The sequence below is a fragment of the Leptopilina boulardi genome, unplaced genomic scaffold (assembly GCF_019393585.1).
Source record: "Leptopilina boulardi isolate dan_hultmark-lab unplaced genomic scaffold, ZJU_Lbou_2.1 LbouV2_204, whole genome shotgun sequence".
In the NCBI taxonomy this organism is placed as follows: Eukaryota; Metazoa; Arthropoda; class Insecta; order Hymenoptera; family Figitidae; genus Leptopilina; species Leptopilina boulardi.
In genome coordinates, this window is record NW_026137757.1 from 1,144,756 (window position 1) to 1,169,222 (window position 24,467).

At 32.3% G+C, this 24,467-nt stretch overlaps 2 protein-coding genes across 3 annotated transcripts in view; both read left to right on the plus strand.

The window, feature by feature from the left end:
- LOC127278525 (WASH complex subunit 5) overlaps positions 1 to 21,263 on the plus strand; it is a 290,329-nt gene extending 269,066 nt beyond the window's left edge. For both annotated transcript variants that reach the window (XM_051300266.1, XM_051300265.1), the window contains 3 exons: positions 2,162 to 2,391; positions 20,766 to 20,919; positions 20,987 to 21,263. In XM_051300266.1, coding sequence (XP_051156223.1) covers positions 2,162 to 2,391; positions 20,766 to 20,919; positions 20,987 to 21,140 — 538 coding nt within the window. In that variant the 3' untranslated portion in view covers positions 21,141 to 21,263. The remainder of the gene's footprint in view (positions 1 to 2,161; positions 2,392 to 20,765; positions 20,920 to 20,986) is intronic.
- Positions 21,264 to 23,123: 1,860 nt separating this feature from the next.
- Positions 23,124 to 24,035, plus strand: LOC127278508 (cilia- and flagella-associated protein 251-like). The gene has a single exon (XM_051300242.1). It carries the CDS (start codon positions 23,124 to 23,126, stop codon positions 24,033 to 24,035), a length of 912 nt encoding a protein of 303 aa, XP_051156199.1.
- Positions 24,036 to 24,467: the final 432 nt, after the last annotated feature.

Genomic DNA, 24,467 nt, shown 5'->3' on the forward strand with positions numbered 1-24,467 from the left:
AATTCTTATCACTTTTAAGAAAACTTTTTTTTTTTAAATTAAATTGCAATTATTTTAAACTGTGCTCGATAAATAATAAAATAATTTAATAAAATTTGCAATTTCTATTAAATATAAATTATTTTTTCACACATTTTACACTAATTTTTTGAAAATATTATGAAAACTGACAACGAGTTAAAATCTACAGTTACCACTTGCACATATCAAGTGATTATTTATTATTTATCACGTTAATAATTAAAATTCTTACAAAAATTAACTCTATAAATGTTCATTTAACCTCACAATACTAATTTTTATAAATTTTCATCAATTTAAAGCTTTTTTCTGATAATTACCTAAATTCGACTTAGATTCGCCCCAGCTGGGTCGAATTTAGGTAAATCAAATCCGCCAGGGGTTTGTATCCTACGACATTTTTCAAAAAAACTATTTCCTTTTACAAAAATTTTAAGCCTAGTCCGGTCGTGGAAAAACAATTTTTTCAATATTTTCGGAATTAAAAAAATTTTTTTTAAAAATATCTCCGATTTTGTTTTATACTTCATACTTTTATGTATTTTAATGCGCTGCGAGGCTGATTACAAAAATCTTAGTGACAATACTCACAATTTTGATTTTTTGCTTTTTTTCGTTTATTGGGTAGAATATGCAAAAAAAACTTTTAGACAAAACTTGTAGATTGTAATACATAATTTATATCACGCATTTTTAAGGAAGTTATGAACATTCAAAAATAAAACATCATTAAAATTGTTCAATTTTGAAAAACTCATATCTCGTAAACGGCTTGATGAAAAAATTTTAAAAAAATCATAAAGCTCTTTTTTGGAGAGTAGTAAACGTTAAAAAAATTAAGCGAAATTGAAGAGGTCAAAGTCGACGATAGGTTGATTTGGCATGGAACGCCCCATATATATTTATTATATTTTGGTTAAAAAGTTTATTAAATAAAATATGAAGAATTTTAGAATTTAATAGTTACTGTATATCTACCATGTTCTATAGTAGCCATACGTTTATTTTCAGAATAAAATCTTTTTTTTAATTCTCGACGAGATTTCTCGTCTCGTATCGATTTCACGATATTTAAAAAAATTCTGTCTCGTTTCGTCTCGAGCTAAAGTTCTCTCGTCTCCTCTCGCCATTATCGCGGCAACACTTATAGGATCCCACAGTGATGGGTACGTATAATACGTGGTTTTCTAAGTGTATAATACTACGTATATTACATGCCAAGTTTTCTACACGATGTATATTACATTTGATCACGTGATTTAAGAGCGGCAATTTTAAATTCTTCATTAAAATACATCATTCATTACTTTACACTATTGAAAGAGAAAGTTGTTAATATAAACAAAATTTAGGTAATTATTAATTATTTTAACAATTATAAAACAAAATTTTTAATTATTGAAATATTTTTATATCGGTTTTATTTCTAAGTTGGTTTCACAGATAAGAGTGAACACCGGGCCACGTGCATAATAACATAACCTATATTCTAAGTATTATATTGTCAGTCTAGTCGTTTGGTATCTCCCAAAATAAACAATTTTTAAATAAAAACTTTATAAACAATAACAAATCTCTTAAATGACAAGTATTATGACTAGAGGTGGAAGGCCCAAGCACAATTCTTGGGAGCAATTAGAATTTATTTCAAGGAAGGAAGATGGGAAGAATGTTGCTTTGTGTCAAATCTGTAATCGCGTTTTAAAAAACACATCCGAAGATCGGCTTTTTCTGACCATTTATATTTTATTTTAAGACTTTAATTTAAATAGAATGATAAGAAAAATTCGTTATGGCAAAAATCAGAGGATCATATATAGATGTCAAAATGTCAGTGGTTTTCTACATGGTTTTATACATTTTATACGTATATTACGTCGAAAACGTATTATACGTACAAAACTTCGTGTGACGCGTCACAACCCATCACTGGGATCCCATGTAAGATCTTATATAGTATTTTTCAGTAGAGAATTTACCGAATTTTAAGAAAAATCCGAGACCCAACCCCATCTTTTAATATGAAATGCTTTAAAAAAATGTTAAAATGAATTTTTAAAATCATTCAAACATAAAAAAATACGTTAAGTCGACATCACTATTTCTTATAACTTACTACTTTTTTTATTTATAATTTTAGAGCAATTCTTGGAGAAATTCAAAGAAAGAATACTGAAGCTAAATCAGATTATGTTAGCAAACAAAAGCGTGATCTTTTATTGGAACTTAGTGTGAGATTGGAGTGGGCTGGAATTACTGATTCTATGAAAAAATGTTATATTGAACCTCCAAGCATTAATAATATGTCTTTTATTATGTTCTTGTTAACAGTGATTCAAATTCATAAATTATACTTCTGTAAAAACACAGGTGACACTCATTTTGTAGAATTAAATTGAGGAGCTGGATCGAAGAACCTACGCTTCGCTCGGACCGGACGCGCTTATACCAGTAGGGTAGCAGTGAGCGCCTGTGATCCACACACTGCTACCCGACTGGTGGCATTAGCGCGTCTGGTCCGAGCAAAGCGTCGGTTCTTCGATCCAGCTCCTCAATTATTATAATACAATGTAGTTTCTAATTACTTTTCATATAATATTTTTATTAAAACAATAATATTTAAAAATAAAGGTTAATATGTGGGATACTTCTTCAATCGCCTCAGCCCAAAAAGTGAAAATTCTGGGATTGGGTTGATACTTTGGTAAATTGTTGTCCTATATGAAAGTAATAAATCACTAAAATATTAACTCATTAAAAAAAATTGTAGAAAGTATAGGGGGTTGAAGTTTTTACGTTTTTGGTAACATTGTAATTTTCAAATCCGCATAACTATGACAAAAGTCATTGGATTTTAATTTGTGTATAGTGGATTTTAAAGCATTTCCCACGTTCTTTTCAATAATGTACACGAAATTTAAGAAAAAAATTTTTTACCCCTTTTTTTAAAATCAACCCTTATTTTCCGATTTTCACCCCTTCGGGTAAATTAAAAAAAATTTATTTTATTTTCATTCGAAAGCTGAAGTTTTTTCCAATATTCAACGTCAATATAAAAGTGGGACAAAAATAATTTTTTGAGAGACATATTATTAATGTAGGCGATGCTACCGCGCAATCAACGCAATGCAACGGTGCGTTCACGTCGTTATACACAACTATATTATACCTATTTACTTCAGTAATAGTTCTCTGCATTTTGCAGTGTTGAAAAAATTATTTTTAATTATAATATAAATTAATAAAATAATTAATATATTTTATTAAATAAAAAAATTTCGATTGTGTTTATTTCACTAATATAAATGAAAAATTTCCTTTAGGAATTTCTCATCAAAAAAAGCTTCAGAATGTTGCAAAAAATAAAAAAAATTCCTTTACGCGTTTCTCAACCAAAAAGGGCAATAAAAAATGTAATAAAAAATCATAAAGGAATTAAACACCCTTCCCTCACAACATGGGATATCCCATTTTCATCCCGCGATTTCCCTGAGATAGCCCAGGTATATCCCAAATTTCCGTTCTGTGCGACATCCCTTTTTATTAATTTAATTTCATTTATTTATTAACAGGACATGCCCTTTCATACACAAGTATTCTTAAATCTAAAGTTATTTCAATAACTTGTATTAATAAATTAGTTAATTAACTAGAATAGCTGTATGACTAATTAAGATCAAGTACATGTCTTCGTAGCAACGTGGTGAATCTTGCAATATTATTATCAAAAAAATCAATCTCATTCAAAAGTCGATTAGCTTCCCTACAAATTCTATTAATCATTGAATGATATCCATAATTTGTTCTATGAAATGATTCAGAAAACACTGAATAATTTCTAGATACTCTAGTTGGATCATTGAAGTTAATCATTGCTAATAAGGTTGGGCAATTTATTAAACTGTTTAAGAGTTTATATAAACAAATTAAATCAGCAAACAAAAATCTAGATGTCATCAAAGGAATATTTAAAAGGACTCGCAAGTTACTGTAGTCATGAGTGTATCTGTCAAAAGGTAAAGGAAGTTGTCTTGCTGCAAAACGCAAGAATCTGTTTTGCACTCGTTCAATTCTAACTTTATTGATTTTATAGAAAGGTACCCAAATTAGAGAGGCGTACTGCAATGTGGGTCTAATAAGAGAAAAATATAAAATTTTAAGTGTATTCATATTGTGAAAAATTTATGCACACCTCATGACAAATCCCAATGATTTTAGTACTTTAGAAATTATCCCTGCAATGTGATCGTTGAAAGATAGGTTGTTGCATAAAATTACTCCCAAGTCCTGCATCTGGGTTACTCTAGGTAACTCATCATGTCCAAGAGTATTGCAATATAAATAGGTGATTATGTTGGAAAAAGATATAACACAACTTTTATTAATATTCATTTAAATTACACCATTCATTAAGTCTATCTAAATCTGATTGCAACTGTGATGAATCAAGACAAGGATTGTTTGAATTAATTAATTTGTAGATTTTCAAATTGTCAGCATATAATAAAAATGATGAAAACTTGAAAACTAATTTTATGCTATTCATATAAAGAATAAATAAGAGTGGTCCCAATTGCGATCCTTGGGGTTCACCAGAGGTGGCTAAAAACGGTACAGAGTGTTCTTCACCAATTCTTACCATTTGATATCTATTAAACAGATAACTTTAAAAAAGAAATCAATTTGTCAGACACACCCATGGCTTTCAGCTTGTTTAGGAGTAAGCAATGATCGACCTTATCAAAAGTCTTCGAAAAGTCAGCGTAAGTTAAATCGGTCTGTTGGCCCTTTTCAACGTTACCCAGTGTGCAAAGTTACAGAACAGTTCTGTAACACAGTTCCAAAACTGTTCTGTAACAAAATTGTAACACTTGTTCTAGAACAAGTTACACTTTTTGTTCTAGAACAGTTACATAACGTGCACACTGCGGGTAGGAGTTACAAAATTTGTAAAAATAGCAAGATTAGTTATAGTAGACCGTCCTTGAACAAACCCATGCTGTTCTTCAATAAGAATATTACTGACCGCGTAATATAACGAATCGTATACTATGTTTTCAAAGATCATTGGTATGATATCTTTAAGTGATAATCTCCGATTTTAATGAAACTTGGTATGAATGTAGTACTTGGAAAAATAAGAGACCCGTATATTTTTATATCTTGACATGATCCACTTTAAAGGGTAGAAATCACCCCTTGAAGTTATAGGGGTGTAATGTCATAATTAGAGGCTGTGGTCAAACTATTACAGATAGCTAAACAGTGAATTCCGCAATGAAAACATTAGAAATGAAGATAATTTTCCATTAAAAAATATTTACAAAATTCAATTGTTTAAACAATTGTTGTTTAAACAATTACTTGAGATCGACAAAAATCTTAAAATCTAATAACGCCATTCGATTATATGGAAAAAATTACTACGAAAATGTTTCTTGCAAAATTTCTTGTCATTTTATTTTACATAAAAAAAATTAAATAAACATTTTTATAACTAATAAGAACTTCGCTTCGACAAAACGATAACTATCTACGGTGTCGTGAAATAAAAACCACGAGATGAAAGCGTTTCATAAAAAGAGATGATTATCCACATAATAACTAATAAGAACTTCGCATCGGCAATGGAAAAACCATAATAATATTTATTGAGATTAAAACTTATTGGAAAAATTTGTTTTTAAACAATTTGATTGAGGAAGTTAAAACAGGGGCATAATAATTGTTAATCGTTTGACGACCGCACAAAATTGTAAATATTAAATGTTATATTTTTTCGTAGTATTTTTAACGTAAAATCGAAATGTAAGATTAATTTTTTTTTGAAGTTATAATTTCTTTCTTTGTTTATGAATATTGAACAGCGTTGATACTTTTTTAAAAATTTGTTAAGTTGTTCATAACAAATTGTTATAAATAATTTTTTTTTCAAATTATTTTAAACGTAAAAGTTTATTGCCAGGTCTCATGCTAGGATCCCATTCATTGTTTTGTTGATATCTACTTCTCTCTGCCCATGGGCAGGACAAGTATAAGTTCATTATATTTGTTTATAACATTTTTACAACAATATAAGTTAAAAAAATATGTCATACATGTTCTCGTATTAATTTTTCACGTGGAAACAAATGACGTCATTTTTTTGAAAAATTCAAAATTTCTTTATTTGTTTATGACAAATTGTTATAAACAATTTTTTTTTATTTTTACGTGAAAATGCATTGCTAGGTCTCATGCTAGGATCCCAACAGTTGTTTTTTCGATATTTGCTTCACTCTGTCCATAAGCATTAATGGGTAAATAGATTAATTGTTAATTAGTTATAAGCAATTGAATACACTTTCGTTGTATTTTTCCGTAGAATTGAATGGCGTTATTATATTTTAAGATTTTTGTTGTACTCAAGTATTTGTTCAAACAATAATTGATAAAACAATTAAGTATGTTTTTATTTTTGTGTGGATAATCATCTCTTTTTATGAAACTTTTTTATCTCGGGGTTTTCATTTCATGACGCCGCAGACAGTTTTCGTACTGTCGAAGCAAAGTTCTTATTTGTTATAAAATTGATTATTTTTTTATGTAAATTGAAATAACAAAAAATTTTGCAAAACACAGTTTCGTTGTATTTTTTCAGTAGAATTGAATAGTGTTATTAGATTATAAGATTTTTGTTGTACTCAAGTGTTTGTTTAAACAATTTAATTTTTTAAATATTTTTCTTTGGAAAATTATATTTATTTCTAATGTTTTCATTGCGGTATTCACTGTTTAGCTATCTGTAATAGTTTGACCACAGCCTCTAATTATGACATTACACCCCTATAACTTCAAGGGGTGATTTCTACCCTTTAAAGTGGATCATGGCAGATATAAAAATATACGGGTCTCTTATTTTTCCGAGTGCTACATTTATACCAAGTTTCATTAAAATCGGAGATTATCACTTCCGTACGTTTACTTGTAAGTAATGTTATAGGTCTATAGTTTTTGACGTTATTCTTACTATAGCTTTTATAAACTGGGATTATTATACCCTTTCTCCACTCATAGGGAAACACTTCACATTTTAGTGATTTATTAAATAAGATATATAAAGGTTTAATACGAGAGTACCCACATGAGCGAAGAAGAGAAGCTGAGTTGAGTTAACAAATTTCCAAAAATATTTTGGATTATCAATTATTGAATTTTCAGTGATGGAAATATAATTCTTATAACAAATATTAGACAATGATTTGCAGTCTGATTTCAATTTAGAAAAAGATAAATAATCATTTTCACTTACAGATCTTTTATATTTAATATGTGCTATTTTTTATCATAAACCAATTGTTTCAACTCTTTCGTATACCAAACAGAAAATGATGATGATAACATTCAATTTTAAAGGTACAAAATTTTCAAAAGCAGCATATAAGTAATTGTAAAAAATATTTACATACTCATCAATATCATCCACGTTCAGAACAGATTTCCAATCAATAGAATTCATAAAAGATACAATTTCTGCAATATTGGCATTCTTAAAATCATACTCAATATTATCACTTATATTAACAGAATTATTATTATTATTTACATCTATATTAAAATCTACAATGAGAGGTGGATGGTAACTATCTATTGGTAAAATAGAGTCTTGTGATAAATTAAATTAAAAATTATCAGGTTTACAGAAAAACTAGATCCAAGAGAGTGCCATTTGAATTAAAGTGATTGTTAATTTGGGATAAACCTAGAAAATCAATTGTATCAGTTATTAAAGAAGCAATTGAAAATTGCTGATTAGGTAAGTGTGGAATAAGTGCGCAAGATAAATTATCATTATTATCAAAATTCCAAACAATGAATGGTAAATTGAAATCACCAAGAATACATAGCGTAGATAAAGGATACTTGTTATGAATATCTTCCAAAATATTACACATTTCAGAAAATACAATAAGCAATGAGTTAGGTGGAATGTGAAAACATCCTAAAATAAAACAAGTTATTTAATTTTATTTTAATAAAAATATGTTTGACTGCAACAAAGCCAGTTTCAATGTGAGAACTATTTAAATTACGCTTGGCAGCTAAAAATACTCTACCACCTCGAGAACTCATACTAGAAGTAAAGACTCTATCAAAACGATAAACAAGATAATTATGAAAACCAAGCTCCTCAGATCTAATATTCGAAGTAAACCAGATTTCCCTAATCGAAAAAATACTGTAATTATGTAAAGAAATTCCTTGACGTAGTTCATAAATCTTAGTACGTACGCCCCTGACGTTTTGATAGTAGATCTGAGCAAATGGGATAATACGTGGAGAGGGGACACTTCTTGCAACACACACATCTAATTTTACGTCGTGGAGCTCTTTTAATAATGGTTGGAATCCCCTTCCAAAACAACAAGGCTAAATCTTCTTCCCCTTTTTGACGTCTCATTACCAATTTTTCCTTTACAGCCTTCACTTCCTCCTGTTGTAACTTCGTTTTGTCGGTTGAAATCCATACTTTCTTTAGGTTTATCGAATGAGTCGTGTCTCTTTTTGCAGATACAAAAATTTTTAATATCGCTTGTGCCTTCTCCTCCGTTGCACATATAATCTTAATGGGACGAGGCCTTTGATTTTGAACCTGCACATTACCAATTCTGAATGAACGTGTATTTTCAAGATCGTTGGACGGAACAAACTTATTTAATGTGATAGAGACAACATCACTTGTGGATAGATTAGTATTCTCATTCTCTGGTAAACCAAATATTAGAAGGTTACGTTTTCTTTCATTAAGCTGGTTAATTTCCTCAATACCCTACTGAAAATCCCTGTATAAGATCTTGTACAATTTCCTGTACAGGATCAGCAACTGAACTTGTACAAGTTCTGACCAGTTCCTGTACAGGAAAATGCATACGAATTTGGAACAAGTTCATGTGTGAGATGTTGTACAAGATCTGGTGCAAGATCTTGTACAAGAAAGATACTTGTACAAGAAAATGTACATGATCTTGTACAATTTCATGTATAAGTACTTGTACATGAACACGTTCATGTTCTTGCACATGTATAGTCGTAAATTTTTTTTTTTTTAATAAAATTTGAGATTTTGATAATTTTTAACCACTAAGATTCGTAACTCATGCATGCTAAAAACTATTGCGCAGCCTTTGAAGTTTTTAATTTTTAGTAAAGAAAAACACGAATTAACATGTGCAAGAACATGTACATTTTCTTGTACAAGTATCTTTCTTGTACAAGATCTTGCACCAGATCTTGTACAACATCTCACACATGAACTTGTTCCAAATTCGTATGCATTTTCCTGTACAGGAACTGGTCAGAACTTCTACAAGTTCAGTTGCTGTTCCTGTACAGGAAATTGTACAAGATCTTGTACAGGGATTTTCAGTAGGGTACAATCTTACGTGTATCATTTAATTCCAATTTTTCCTCAACCACAGCCATACGTTCAGTTAGGTCATTAACCTGTACTTTTTAATCTATCAGCTGTATTGTCGAGTTTTGAATTTTACTTCCTGAAATTGCTCGGTTATAGTTCATTTTAAATCATTAATAGCTTTCATTGACTCCATAAACATTTTTTTGATCGATTCCATATTTACTGAAGAGCTAGATGCAGAAGACGGCTCCTTACTACATCCAGCACACTTTTCAGAACTAGTTGTTGACATTTCAATAGACAGACAAAGTATCAAAATATTTTAAATTAAAAAGATAAGATCATATGATGAATTCAACACACAAATTTAAAGGTTAGAAAACACCAGATATAGTTCGCCCCCACAGCAGCCAATCTTTACTAAAAATTTCGTAAAGATTTCCTTGAAATCTTGGGAATATTTAATTGAAAAGTTTATGAAAATTGCATAAAGATTTAAATGTCCCACTAAAATATATATTTGGCGTAAAAGTTGACTAAAAATTTAAATGAAATTATCAGGAAATGTTGGTCGCGAAAATTGAGTAAAAATTTAAATGAAATTTTTATGAAATGTTTGTCGCAAAAATTGAGTAAAAGTTTCAATGAAATTTTCAGGAAATGTTCGTCGCGAAAATTGAGTAAAAATTTAAATGAAATTTTCAGGAAATGTTCGTCGCAAAAATGTAAATGAAATTTTCAGGAAATGTTGGACGGAAATATCTGTAAAAAATACAAAAATAATATTTAAGAAGTATTAATATTATTATTATTAATAATAATATTAATAATAATAATAATAATAATAATAATAGATAGATGAGTTTCGCTCGAACTGTCATTGAGAGCGGTCGTCTTTTCTCGTGCTCCGATATTTTCGGTTACTTCTATAATCTTATTTTAAAGTTTATAATTTGTTTTTTTATTTTTATACACGGGATTCACGCATTCATTTGTGTAACGATTTGTTTGTGTTGACTTTTATTTCATTTTTATTGACTTTTGTCATTTTTTGATTTGTGTTCCCTTGGACTGGTGTAATCATTCGTTTTTGTGCTTTTAACTTTGCATAATCTTTGTTCTTAATTGTGTCCCACCGCAGTCTGGCTTCGCCTGTATGCAGTGATCTTTTTTGTGTGCAAAATAGACCTTTTTGCAGTCTTTTTTCTCGCCTGGGCCATTACTTTTTTCGGCATTCTGGTGTGAAATTTTAAATCGTCAGTTGTTTCAATTTTCGTCTTATTGTTCACTCATTAGTATGTCTGTAAACACGGACGAGGAGAGGTGGAATCAATTTTTTTAAAAGCTTAGTGATCTATCGGCCTCTCACTCTGAACTTAAGAAAGAGATACGGACTACAAACAGTATTTTGGAGACGAATGTCACCAGACTTGAGGAGCACGATAAACGCTTGTCTGCTATTGAAAATAATGCGGCACGTTTTTCTAATTCTCAACGAAGTAAGAATATCATTCTTCTCAATTTGGAGGATTCTGACACCGTCAATGACAACTTATTTCAAACGGTGCCGGTGGGTGGATTATTTGTGGATGTGGGACTCAGCATCCCGGACTTAGCAGTTGATGATATCTTTCGCCTGGGAAAAGTTAAGGGCAATCGTCCCATATTGGTCAAATTCATTTCCGTGCGTTGGGTCAGATTGGTCTTTTCGAAAGCTAAGGAGTTGAGAGATAAGAATCTTATTGTTACGAACGATCGCACAAAAGAAGAGAGGGAACATCGTCGCCAGCTGTTGGTTAAAGTTAAAGAGTTGCGTGAATCTGGAATTAACGCGAAGATTTCTAATAATCGAATTGTGACTCTTGAAAACCCTTCTCCTGCTAATCAAGTTGCCTTGACACAACGTGAAGTTCCGAAGGGCGTTACGCAAGGCGGGGCCAATCCCCAGGAAAATTTTGAAATTGTGAAACCTAAGAAAGGACGTCCCTTTGGTTCCACCAAAAATAAATTCGACGGGACGGGTTCACATCCGATGGACAGCTATCTGTCTCCCACCATCGGCGGGAGACATTCTTCTCGTCTCACGGTTTCTAAAAAGCAGAAATTGGACAGCCAGGAATAGCAACCACTCTACAAGGGTTTGCCTTTGAATGTTAGGAGAGGTGGTGAGAGCAACATTTTCTTCTGGAATGTGCACGGTCTCAACAATGTTGTGGAAATTCGAGATCGGTTTAATACGCAAGATATTATATGTCTTTGTGAAACGTGGTGTGAATCGATCGTGTCCAGTTCGATGTTTGGTGATGGCTTTAAATACATTCAAGCTCCTGCGACAAGGTCGTATAAACATGGTAGAGCGAAGGGAGGTCTACTTATTGCATACAACCCGAATTTGTACTCTGTTTCAATGCTTTCTATTGTTCATAACCAAATTTTTGTTAAAGTTAATTCTCGTTTAAATGATGTTTGTTTTTTTCTGTGTTTGATTTATATAGCTCCTGACGAAAATTTAGATAATTTTTTTGATAATTTTAATACTAACGTTTTTAATATAACTTCGTCGCACACTGATATTCCGTTAATTGTAGGAGGGGATTTCAATGGTAGGGTAGCGGACTTGAACCAGTTGGATCAGAATATTTTTTATAATATTAATAATGTATTTCACACGAGGACTTCGCATGATCAAATTTTAAATTCGAAAGGTAAACTGATTGCTAACCACCTTGAATCTAACGAACTTGTCCCATTGAACGGTCGTTGTTTTGGGGACGTTCCGGCTAATTTTACTTTTTTAAACTCAAGGGGTGCTAGTGTTATTGATCTGATTTGGTGCTCATCCTCTGCCCTCCCCCTTATTTTAGATCTTAACGTACTTCACTTGGCTACTTCTTCTGACCATTTTCCTGTAATGCTAAATATTTTATTACCTAGCCGTGAATATGTCAATTCGCGCCCTGTTAAACTTATCTTTGATACCAATAAGGCGAATTTATTTGTATCTACTATGGCCTTCAGAGAGGAGGTGGGTAATGTGTATGGCGATATCGATGTTTTAAACTCAACGTTTGTCTCTACGATTTGGGATGTAGCTTTGAATCTGGGTATGTCTGTTGCTACCACCTCTAATAATATTTTGAAAAAGAAACCTTGGTATGATCTGGAATGCAAGCATTCCAAGAAAAATGTAACGCTCGCACTTAAATTATGTAAGGAAAAGAAATTCGCGGTACTCGAGCGTGAAAACTATTTTAAAATTAAGATCTCTCATTTAAATCTCTTAAAATCTAAAAAAAGAAAATTTGGTTTAGATCGTTTAAAAATTATTAATAATTGTAAATCCTCTGAGCAGTTTTGGAGAGTCATTAATGCGTCTCGTCCACATGTTAATTCTCGCTCTGACATTGACGTCGATACCTGGCATTCCTATCTTCGGGATTGTTTCCCCCCACTGGCTAGCGTTTCGCCGACTAGTTTGTGTGTTTTGTCCCAAACTGTCCCTGAACTTGATCAATGTATTACTGTTGAGGAGATAATGGTATGTCTCAAGAAATGTAAAAATGGAAAGGCCCCTGGATCCGACGGGATAAATTTTAACTTTTTCAAGACTCTTCCGCAAAATTGGATCCTTTTTTTAAATAATTTTTTTAATAAAATTTTGGTTTCTGAGAATGTTCCGGAAGATTGGGGTAAACTATCGACCTTTATGCTATTTAAAAAAGGGGATGCCTCTGTCCCTGATAATTATAGACCTATAACTTTGATTAACTGTGTCGCGAAGATTTTTACACAAATTTTATGTAATCGACTGGTTGCTTGGGCTGAAAAACGAAATCTTATCCCGGAATCTCAATCAGGGTTCAGAAAGGGCAGAAGTTGCCTAGATAATGTTTTTAGTCTTTCTTCCGTTATTCAAATTCATTTAAGTAATAAGGGTTCTGCTTTATACGCAGCTTTTATCGATTTTAAGGGGGCCTTCCCATCTGTTTCCCACTCTTTATTGTGGAATAAATTGTTTTCGTTGGGCGTTAGTTCTAAGTTTATTAATATTTTGCGTGACTTTTACTCTAAAGCGAAAACTTGTATAAGAACTATGGAGGGGGTTACAGGGGAAGTTTATGTTTCGCGGGGCGTTCTTCAGGGAGAGGTGCTTAGTCCGTTCGAGTTTCTTCTTTTCATTTCTAATATGGAAGAATTTTTTATAAAGTATGGTCGCAGGGGGATCTCAGTCAGTAACTCGACAGAGATACTCATGCTTGGATACGCGGATGACTACGTACTTCTCGCTGATAATCCTTCTGAGAAGGCTAAAAAGCTTGCAGCTTTGGCCGAATACTACGAGCGTAATGAGCTTGTCGTGAATGTCGATAAAACCAAGATTGTAATTTTTACGAATTCAGGGAATTCTAAGGCAAGAAGATTTAAGTCTTTCAAATTTGGCAAGAGTAGTGTCGAGGTGGTAAAGGAATACGTTTATTTGGGTGTCAAGTTCCATTGCTCTTTCTCCTTCCAGCCTGCCTCACGTTTTATCAGCTCTTCTAATACCGCGGTAGGGGCGGTTCTAAGGACGATCTATTCCGTCGGTGCTGAATCCTGCGAGTCTTGCACAAAACTATTTCAGAGTCTTGCTCTCAGTGTTTTTTTTACAATTGCCAAGTGTGGGGATTGGCTTTTCTTGATGATATGGAGAGGGTTCAACTGACTTTCTTTAAAAGTCTTCTGTGCCTCCCCATCTGCACTCCAAACTACGCTGTGAGATTGGAAATAGGTAGTTTACATCTCGCCTTTTACGTCTTGAAACAAGTCATAACCTGGATTAATAAAATTTTTTTTTCAATGGATGATTCTCGGTATCCCAGGTTGTGCTTTGTCAAGCTACTATCTTTGGCCAAAAGGGGTTTGAGTTGCAGATTTAATTGGATATGCCAAGTAAAAAGATACTTTTTTGATCCGTGTGGGCTTTCGGATGAATGGGACGCGTTGTCCTCCCAGTCTTTCGGCCTCGATGAGGAATTCGTCCTTAGAACTTACGGTAACTATATTGTTGATCGCAATAGAGCTTGTCTTTCTGCTTCGAGGAGCTTATTAATTTATCCGCATCTCTCTCTTTCACCAGGGACACAGAGTTACCTTCTTTTACACATTCCATTTTATTTCAAACAAATTTTTGCGCAATGTAGACTTTTAAATCGACATATTACTCGTATTTATTTTAACAAAAAAAAGTATGTTTTCCTCCCTGACACTACTTGTTCCAGCTGTAATCTGGAAAACGAAGATCTTTTACATATTTTAACCTCTTGTCCAGCTTGCGAACACTTGTTCGAAAATTTTGTTTCCGATTTTTCTAAGAATCTTCCTCCATCTGAGAATTGGCTAAATGTTTTATCTTCTGATAACCGTACTTTAATTAAGAGTTTTGTGAGAAGTCTTATCTTTGTACTCGACGACCGTTTGTGTATGTCAGATTAACAGAAATTTGTATTTTATGTTTCTCTTTTTTTGCGTGGCTCCCTTGTAGACACTGTTCGTGTCACAGACAAGTGTAATAAATAAATAAATAAATAAACAAATAATAGATAGATAGATAGATAGATCTTTATTATTATTATCAATAAAAAAATTTAATATCTGGGAATAAAAATAAAATAAATAATATACAAACATTGTTGCTCTGCTTTAATGCTTTGTTTCACATTGAATCAAGCACTGCATGCTTGATTGAGCAAGAACTTTTGAAAACAAATTTTGGGGTCCTGGGGATTGAACCTACGTTCGCCGCGCGCTAGCTAAAGACCCTAACCACTACACTACAGATATCTGGCAGAAAAAAAAATCTTCCACAGGCTCTACAACTTGCTGATAGACAAGTAATCCTACTTATCGACCTAAAGGGCGGGCTCATTTGAAAATGTTTTTCACGGAGATATTTGAATATTCAGAATATTCACATTGCAGGTGAATATAAAAATTAAAAGTGTATCGAAATAAGGCTGTAAAACCATGACTGAAGGTCACGTGAAAAGGTTATAATAAAATTAATTATTTTTTTAAATATTATCTATTAATTAAAAATTCACAAATTTGCGAAAATTAATTTAAAAATTTTTTATTTATTAATAAACAGTTATATATATATATATATATTTTTTTTTTTACTCTCCTTGCCTACGGCAAAGTTCGAGGAACCAAATACAATTTTCTTAATCTAGTTACAAACAATACTTAAATACTAATACAATTTTCCTTATCTTAACTAACTTATCTTAACCTTAACTTAACTAAGTCTATCCGCCAGTGCCCGGGCTTCCGTTTCCAGTTCTTTTTGCCCATACTGGCTTCGTCCCCTATTACGCCCTTCCCTTATATTTTCATTCTCACCTCTTATTCATTCATCTTCCTCTCATCTTTTCTCCCTCCTTTCATCCAACTTTCTCATCCATTTTTCCCCTTGCCCATTCTCATCCAATATCCATCGCACCTTAGCCTCTTTATCCCAATCCTCATTCATCCCACTCGTTTCTTTCACACACCTCTCTAATACATGTTCCCAGTCATCTACATCAAACTCGCACACTCTACACAGCTTCTCCTCTTTCACCATCCAATACCTGCATTCTCTCATACCCTCCCCCATCCTATATCTCACCATTCTTTGCCATTTCGCTTCTTTCCTCAGTTTCTCTAAATATCTCGGCTGTCCCACATTCTTTACCATTTTATACCATCCATTATACTTAGACACTCTAATTTTTTCCCATCTATCCTTACCATCTCTTTCTTTCCATGTCTCTTTTACACCATACCAACCCCTGTCATTCTTTCCCCAACATTCCAAAGCATCCGTCCTTTCTTTTTCCCACTTCGATTGTACATTCTTTCCTATTCTCTCTCTCTCTCTAATACATTCTCTACACAATTGAGCCCATTCATTCCCTTTTCCTTGTTTCAATCTCTCCTCAAACCCCCATGCTCTCCCTCTCTGCCGTACTACCATTTTCTCCCTCTCTATTTCCTCTCTCAACATGTACCCAGGACAACTTGCGCTTACTCCCATTGTCCATCTCATATACCTTTCATTCATTCTTTCTACTCTTCCTCTCTCCTTCCATCCCCATATCTCTACCCCATAACACAACACTGCCCATACTAACGCATCAAACAACCACATTCTCTTTTTCCATTCATTCTTAAACCTTCTCTTTACAATTCCCCACACTTGCCCCATTATCCTCCCCGCTTTCTCAATTCTCTTACTCACATGCAACTCGTGACCCCCATTATACTTTAGCCAAAATCCTAAATAACAAAACTCATCTATTTCCTCAACCACACTCCCATTCAATTTCCACACTTCCTCATCACCACTATAAACAGTTATATTAGTATTGTTAAGGACAAGAAAAAGCGTTTTAAAAATAATTAAGAAAATAATTTCAATATATTAAAATAAGAAATGAAAGTGAACACAAAAATTCTATTTTTTAAACATTTAAATCAAAATTATTATTCAAAAATTATTTATTATAATTAAAAATGTATTAATTAATGAAAAATTAATTTTTAAATACTATATTTTTTGTAAAAGATTTTGGCCTTTACAAAATGGCTTTTAAAGTTGAAATAAAATTTTTTAAAAATTAATATTTCGATTCGAAATAAAATTGACTAAATATAGACAGAAAAAAATGCTTGTAATATATTTATTTGTGACAATTTGTAAAATTTAATTATTTTCCAAATGTTGAATTACAATTCTTTAAAAATTCGTTTTTTTTAAATTTTACTAAAATTAATTAAAAATTAATTATTTTTGAAAATTCAATTATTTTGAAAAACATTGAATTAAAATATTTTTTATAATCTAATTTTTTTAAATACCTACTTTAAATAAAAAAATTTGAAATACATACAAAAAAATTATATTAATTAGAAATAGGATAAGTAAATTAAACAATTAATATAAACACATTTATTACAAAATTTAAGTAAACACAAAAACATATAATATAATTCTGTTTGACAGAAATAAATGATATCTCAAGTTCAGGTCACCAGAAAAATAAAATTCGACCAGATTATTAAAAAATAAGCTTGTCTCTATTGTTATTGATTAGAATTTTGTACATATGATGAAAATAAAAATAATGTCTGACTTTTTTCATTTTTGACATTTTTTAAAAATATGTATTTAGTGCTTAAAAAAAGTAGACAATTATTTCTTAACATTTCGTCTACTTTTTTAACTATAAATATTTTTAAAATATGTCAAAAATGAAAAAAGTCAGACATTTTTTTTATTTTCATCATGTGTACAAAATTCTAATCAATAACAATAGAGACAAGCTTATTTTTTAATAATCTGGCGGCGAACGTAGGTTCAATCCCAAGCACCCCAAAATTTGTTTTCAAAAGTTCTTGCTCAATCAAGCATGCAGTGGTTGATTCAATATGAAACAAAGCATTAAAGCAGAGCAACAATGTTTGTATATTATTTATTTTATTTTTATTCCCAGATAGTAAATTTTTTTTATTGATAATAATAATAAAGATCTATCTATCTATTATTATTATTATTATTATTATTATTATTAATATTATTATTAATAATAATAATATTAATACTTCTTAAATATTATTTTTGTATTTTTTACAGATATTTCCGTCCAACATTTCCTGAAAATTTCATTTACATTTTTGCGACGAACATTTCCTAAAAATTTCATTTAAATTTTTACTCAATTTTCGCGACGAACATTTCCTGAAAATTTCATTGAAACTTTTACTCAATTTTTGCGACAAACATTTCATAAAAATTTCATTTAAATTTTTACTCAATTTTCGCGACGAACATTTCCTGATAATTTCATTTAAATTTTTAGTCAACTTTTACGCCAAATATTTATTTTGGTGGGACATTTAAATCTTTATGCAATTTTCATTAAACTTTTCAATTAAATATTCCCAAGATTTCAAGGAAATCTTTACGAAATTTTTAGTAAAGATTGGCTGCTGTGGGGGCGATCAATGAAAAGAAATAAAAAAAGCACAAAAATTAGCAAAAGAAATTAATCACAAATATATGTTACGGTAAAAGTACGAAGTCCGGTAAATGTGCACATTTACCAGGCTATTTGGTAAAAGTAAAAAATCATGCATTTAACACAGATTATTCGTACATTTACCAAGGAAATTGGTAAATGTGCACATTGACCAGCGCGAGTTGGGAAATGTAGATAGTTTGTTTTGTTTTTAATTCAGTTATAGATATGAGTCAAATTTCTATAGAGGAAACAATTATGAAAGTAAAATATTTATATTGTTAACCTCAGTATTTCGTTTAGTTTGCTTTCGACACTTGTATCGCGAGTATAATTAATTTTCTGAAACTGAAAATGAGCGAAGAAAATTTAAACCACGAAATGAAACAAAAATTTTACGCGAGTGCAATGAATATTATTGAGGCGAAAAATAAAAATAACGTGTACCTTTCGGAGGAACAGTATGTGAATATGTTACAAAATGTGTGTAATGCGAAAATGAAAGAAAGAAACAAAAGTGTTTCCGATTATCGTCGTTTACAAAGATATGACGTGATAAATATCGGTAAAGAACAGAAATTAATTGCACCTCTCAAGGAAAATAATGCTGAAGTAAAATATTTTGTGATAAACGAAAAAATTTTCGACGTGATTCATGAAGCACATATTAATGTTGGCCACGGCGGTCGTAATAAAGTGATGAAAGAAGTGAATGAAAAATATGTGAATATAACAGTAGAGATGATAATGCTCTATTTAAGTCTCTGCGAACCGTGTCAGAAGAAATCAAAAACCAAAAAGAGAGGTGTAGTTGTTAAACCTCTGCTTTCTTCTGAATTTAATTCGCGATGTCAAATTGATCTCATTGATCTTCAAACTCAGGCGGACGGAGACTATAAGTATATTTTGAACTATCAGGACCACCTCACGAAATTTGTGATATTGAAACCCCTGAAAACAAAAACGGCCGCAGAAGTGGCAAGTAATGTTATGGACATTTTCACAATTTTTGGTGCTCCATCTATCCTTCACAGCGACAACGGCCGAGAATTTGTGAATAAAGTGATTACCGAATTAGCCAACCTTTGGGATGGAGTAAAACTAGTTCACGGCAAACCAAGGCATTCGCAAAGTCAGGGTTCGGTGGAGTGGGCAAACCAAGATGTGCAACATATTCTTGCCTCTTTGATGGAAATGAAGAAAACAACTAAGTGGTCCGAAGAACTGAAGTATGTACAGATGATGAAGAACCGATCATATCACAGCGGTATTCAACAAACTCCATATGAGGCTCTTTTTGGTTCCAAAATGAAATTGGGTTTAAAATCGCCTAACTTGCTGATGCACGCTGATGACGAAGCAATAATAATATCAATTACATTAAAAAACGATTCACTACTTTTAATAAGTCTTTCACTAGGCTCACAACCTTCTGTCGTTATACATCTGAGCGAAATAAAAACAAACTATCTACATTTCCCAACTCGCGCTGGTCAATGTGCACATTTACCAACTTTCTTGGTAAATGTACGTAATTTTTTAAGATTAATCACTTTTACCAGCTAGATACCAGCCAGATTGGTAAATGTGCACATTTACCAATATCGTACTTTTACCGTAACATATACACCTTATTTAAAAAATGGTAATAAGCTGTATAATAAAAATGAACTAAACCCGACAAAATTTAAACAATTTTCGCGAGTCGCACAAGAACACGTGTTTATTTGTAGCCATCTAGCGGCAAATTTACCATTGATCTACCACTTTGAATTACCATTTTTCAAAATTTAAATTTCGTTCAGAAACAATAATGCAGGCATTATTTTGTGGATAGTCTCAACCCTGTAGAATGCAGAGAGCTATTACTGAAGTAAATAAGAATAACATAGGTGTGTACCACGACGTGTACGCACCGTAGCGTCGATTGTGTGGGAGCATCCCCTACTTTAATATTTTGTTTCTCAAAACATTATTGTTGTCACACTTTTATATTTACGTAGCTTATCGAAAAAAACCTCAGCCTTCCAATGAAAATAAAAAAAAATTTAAATACCTGAAGGAGTGAAAATTGAAAAATAAAGGTTGATTTTTAAAAAAATAGGTGAAATTTTTTTTTTAATTTCGTGTACAGTATTGAAAAGTAGGTGAAGAATGCTTTTATATTTTAGCGATTTATTATTTTTATATTGGACAACAATTTACCAAAGTATCAACGCAATCCCAGAACTTTCACTTTTTGGGCTGGGGCGATTGAAGAAAAATCCCTCATATTTATGTTAAAAAATATATATCTTGAATTATAGCAAGTCTCTTAAGTAAAAAGGTACAAGACCCAGTGGACTCTGTAATTTTATCAATTGGCGTACAAACAGTTTTACAGCAGTTTGAGGAATCTCAATTAATGAATTACGTTAGTTACGTCTGTGATTACATTGTGTCATTTACAACTCTAGACAGGTAAAATTTCTTTTACATTTTGCAATTCGTATCTATAATTTTGTAATTAAATTAACTGTTGTTTTAGCTCCAAGTTGACTAGCGAATGGGAAATGGAAGGTGTTGTTGGATTACATTATTTGGAGTTATTTTCCAACTATGCACACATTTCAAAATCCATTATTTTAAATATTATGCCTTTTATAGTTTTGGAGCAACAACATGCAAGAATAATTAAATAATAATACATGGCATATCTAAGTGTTGTTTCTGTTTACCACATAAAATTTAAACCTACTTATTTTAATTATTATCAAAATGTATATTTATTTAATTTTTAATTCAATAAATTTTATTTAAATTTATATTAATTTGATCTCTGCGACCCTGTTCGATTTTTAAATCTCTGACATTTCAGTTTTGATCAAGCGTGAAAGACAATATTTTCCTTTTTTTTCTCATTATCCAAAAGCTCTTTTCGTCTAAATAACATTGCCATTTTTTTCTTGTACAAAACCTTACATATCAACTTATATTTAAATTTCGGAAAAGTTCTTGTGCAAAGTATGCACAGGAACCCATAAAGGATCTTGCACTCGTACATGATCCGTTACTATGCATTTGGATTGAAAAGTTTTTATACAGTATCCTATACACTATTACTATATCGCAGTAAAGGTACTTCATGTTGCCCTGAAACAAAAAATGTTGCTTGTTCACCTATTAAACAATTAAATATGCAAGACGAAAATGATAATTTCTCAGATTATCAGAACTTAGAAGAATTATCATCAGAGTCTAATTTACAAGAAAACTCAAGTATTGATAGCTCCATGTCAACTTTTTCTGCTTCTAATTCTTCAAATAAATCGGATCCTGATTACAGTCCTAATAGCGAAGAAGTCAGTGATGAAGAAGTTACGTTACTAGACTTTGAAAAAATAATTTGTATCAAAAAGTAAAAATTATGGATCATTTGAAACTTTTTATTTGCATTCCAAAAAAAGCTAATTATATATTAAAATTATTAAGTGATGAGACTGGAATAAATATTATGAATATTTGCATCGTTCTAACAAAAATGAAAACTAACGACTCTTTTGAACGGATGGGAATTGAATTCGGACTAAGTACCTCGAAGTAAATAAAATTTTTCGACGAAATGTTCCACAACTAGCACATTACTGTAAACAATTAATTATATGGCCAAACAAAAAATCTATAAAAGCTCTTTTGCCAGTACCTTTTCAATCTAAATGCAATAACGTTCAAAGCATCATTGATTGTTTCGAAATTTCAACTCAGCAACCAAGTAATCCAGTAATCATCAAGCTCTTACTTATTCTGAATATAAGAAATCTAATACAGTAATAGTACATTGCTATACAAGTGTTTAAAGAGTAACTTTTCTCGAGTGGGATGTTTCCAGCACAAGCCGTAGTCGAGTGGAGGCGCCGAAACGAGACACTTTTATCGCATATTATTTTTCATAAAAAATGCAAAAGAAAAAAATTCAAATAAGGATATTTTTTATTAATGCATTCATTTATATTAGATTTTTAACATTTTTTGAAATTCTTTTTTATAGTATAAATCCTACAGGTTAAAAGAGCAAATTTGGAAAAATTTGAAGATAGGTTCCAAGTTATCTAAAAATCATTATCTACTAGTCATCGTGTTTGTAGAAATATATATATATTTATTTGTTCATAATATTTACAAAAATGCAAACTAAAAATTGGATTATTAATTATATGAACAAAAAATTGTAATACATGAAGATATTAATACATAACATTTTTTATATTTTTTCCAACTTATTTTTTTTTATAAAAACGTTCTTTTGAATTAAGATATCATTAATAAATCATATTTTCTTTGTTATAACTTGTAACATATTTTTATAAAAAGTTTCATTTTAAAAATTACTTTGGCTTCCGTTTCCGGTTACGGTTTAATACGGACGTTTCTGTGTTTCTTGGTCTTTTGACAAAGTTTTTTCCGGTATTTTTTGAGGGCAGGGTAGTATAAATCGGTGAATTGTGCAGTGAGTGGTTTTGTGTGTATGAGAGTGATAAAAAAGTCGTGTGAAGTGTAGTAGTGTGGCTGTAAAAAGTGAGTAAAGGTGTGTGAGGTTTTGGAAGGTTAGGTTGGGAGCGTGGAGAGTGAGAGAGTGAGTGACAGAGGTAGAGAGAGTAAGGAGTTTAGAGTGAAGGCGGGTTCTCATGGCGCTAGTAGAGAGGTCGCCGATAAAAGGCGCCAGACGGCAGGAGAATGCTGGTGACAGAGGGCACGAGAATACTGGTAGTCAGGGGGAAATAAGTCAGTGGGAGAAGTGGGAGGAAGGGACGGAGACAGGTAGCGTGCGAGATGAGACGGAACATCCAGGGACGGACAGTGAAAAAGAAGAGGAGGTTTTTAGTACCCCTAAGGTTTTGAGAAAGTTGTCAACGTCTTCATTGCCGGACTACGCGTTATTTAGTGCTAGGAAAAGAGGCAGACCGAAGGGATTGGCAAGTTTTGCTAAGATAACAAGGAAAGATGTAGGGCTGTGGCAAAAGCAGGTGAGGGATAGAAGGAAGGCTAGGGGGGAAAATGATCAGGAAGAGGAGGGTAATGAGGGGGAGAATAACGAGAGAGAGGAAGAGTTGAAAGATTATAGTGATGTACTGGCAGGAATGGGGGAGATGGCGAGAGCAGTGATGAAAATGAGTGAGGAGACTAATAAGAAAATAGAAGATTTGGGGAAGGAAATTAAAGTGGCAAGGGAAGAAAGCGAAAGGAAAGAGGAGAAGAGGGATGAAAAAATGGATATGATTAGAGGAGAGGTGAGGGAGATAAGAGATATGTGGGCAAATTGGGAAGAAAGATGGAGAGGAGAGAAAGAAGATTTAATGGAAAAAGTAGTGATGGTTGAAACCACACTGGAGAGAGTAGAGAGAAAGAGAAGTGCCGAGATGTCGATGCTGGAGAAGAGAGTTGGGCAATTGGAGATAAGAGAAGAGGCAACTGGGAGTAGACAGGGGACAGAAGAGGGTCAAACGGGGGAGTTGGAGAGGAAAGTGGCAGACCTGTCCAGATTAGTAGAGCGGTTGGAAAAGGAAAAAGGAAATGTTGGATTACAATTAGAGGTTTAAAGGTGGGGAGGGAAGAAGGGAAGGAAAAAGTTAAGGAGCTTATGGTGGAAATAGGGGCAAAAGTGAACATTAAGGGAGTGAAAGGGGTGGGAGGAGAAAGTAGGGAGTTGCCGAAGATTTGGTTAGTAGAATTAGGTAGCGAAGAGGAAAGAAGGGAGGTAATGGAGTTGAAAAAGAAGTTGAGAGGAAGGGAGGAAAGGATAGAGGAGGACAAAACCTGGACAGAGAGAAGAAGGGATTGGTGGTTGAGGGAGAAAGCATGGGAGGAAAGAAGGAAAGGGAAAAGAGTGACTATGGGAAGAGACTGTTTGTGGATAGATGGAGTTCAATGGAGGGCTGAAAGTGGAATAGGGGGAGAAGATGCAGAGGGGGGGAGAAGGGGGTTTGGGGGCGAAAGAATGGAACAAAAGAAGGATCACAGGGAATAAGGGT

Excerpts from the sequence above, each read along its gene's own strand:
- LOC127278508 (XM_051300242.1), top strand. The coding sequence starts at position 23,124 with ATGGCGCTAGTAGAGAGGTCGCCGATAAAAGGCGCCAGACGGCAGGAG.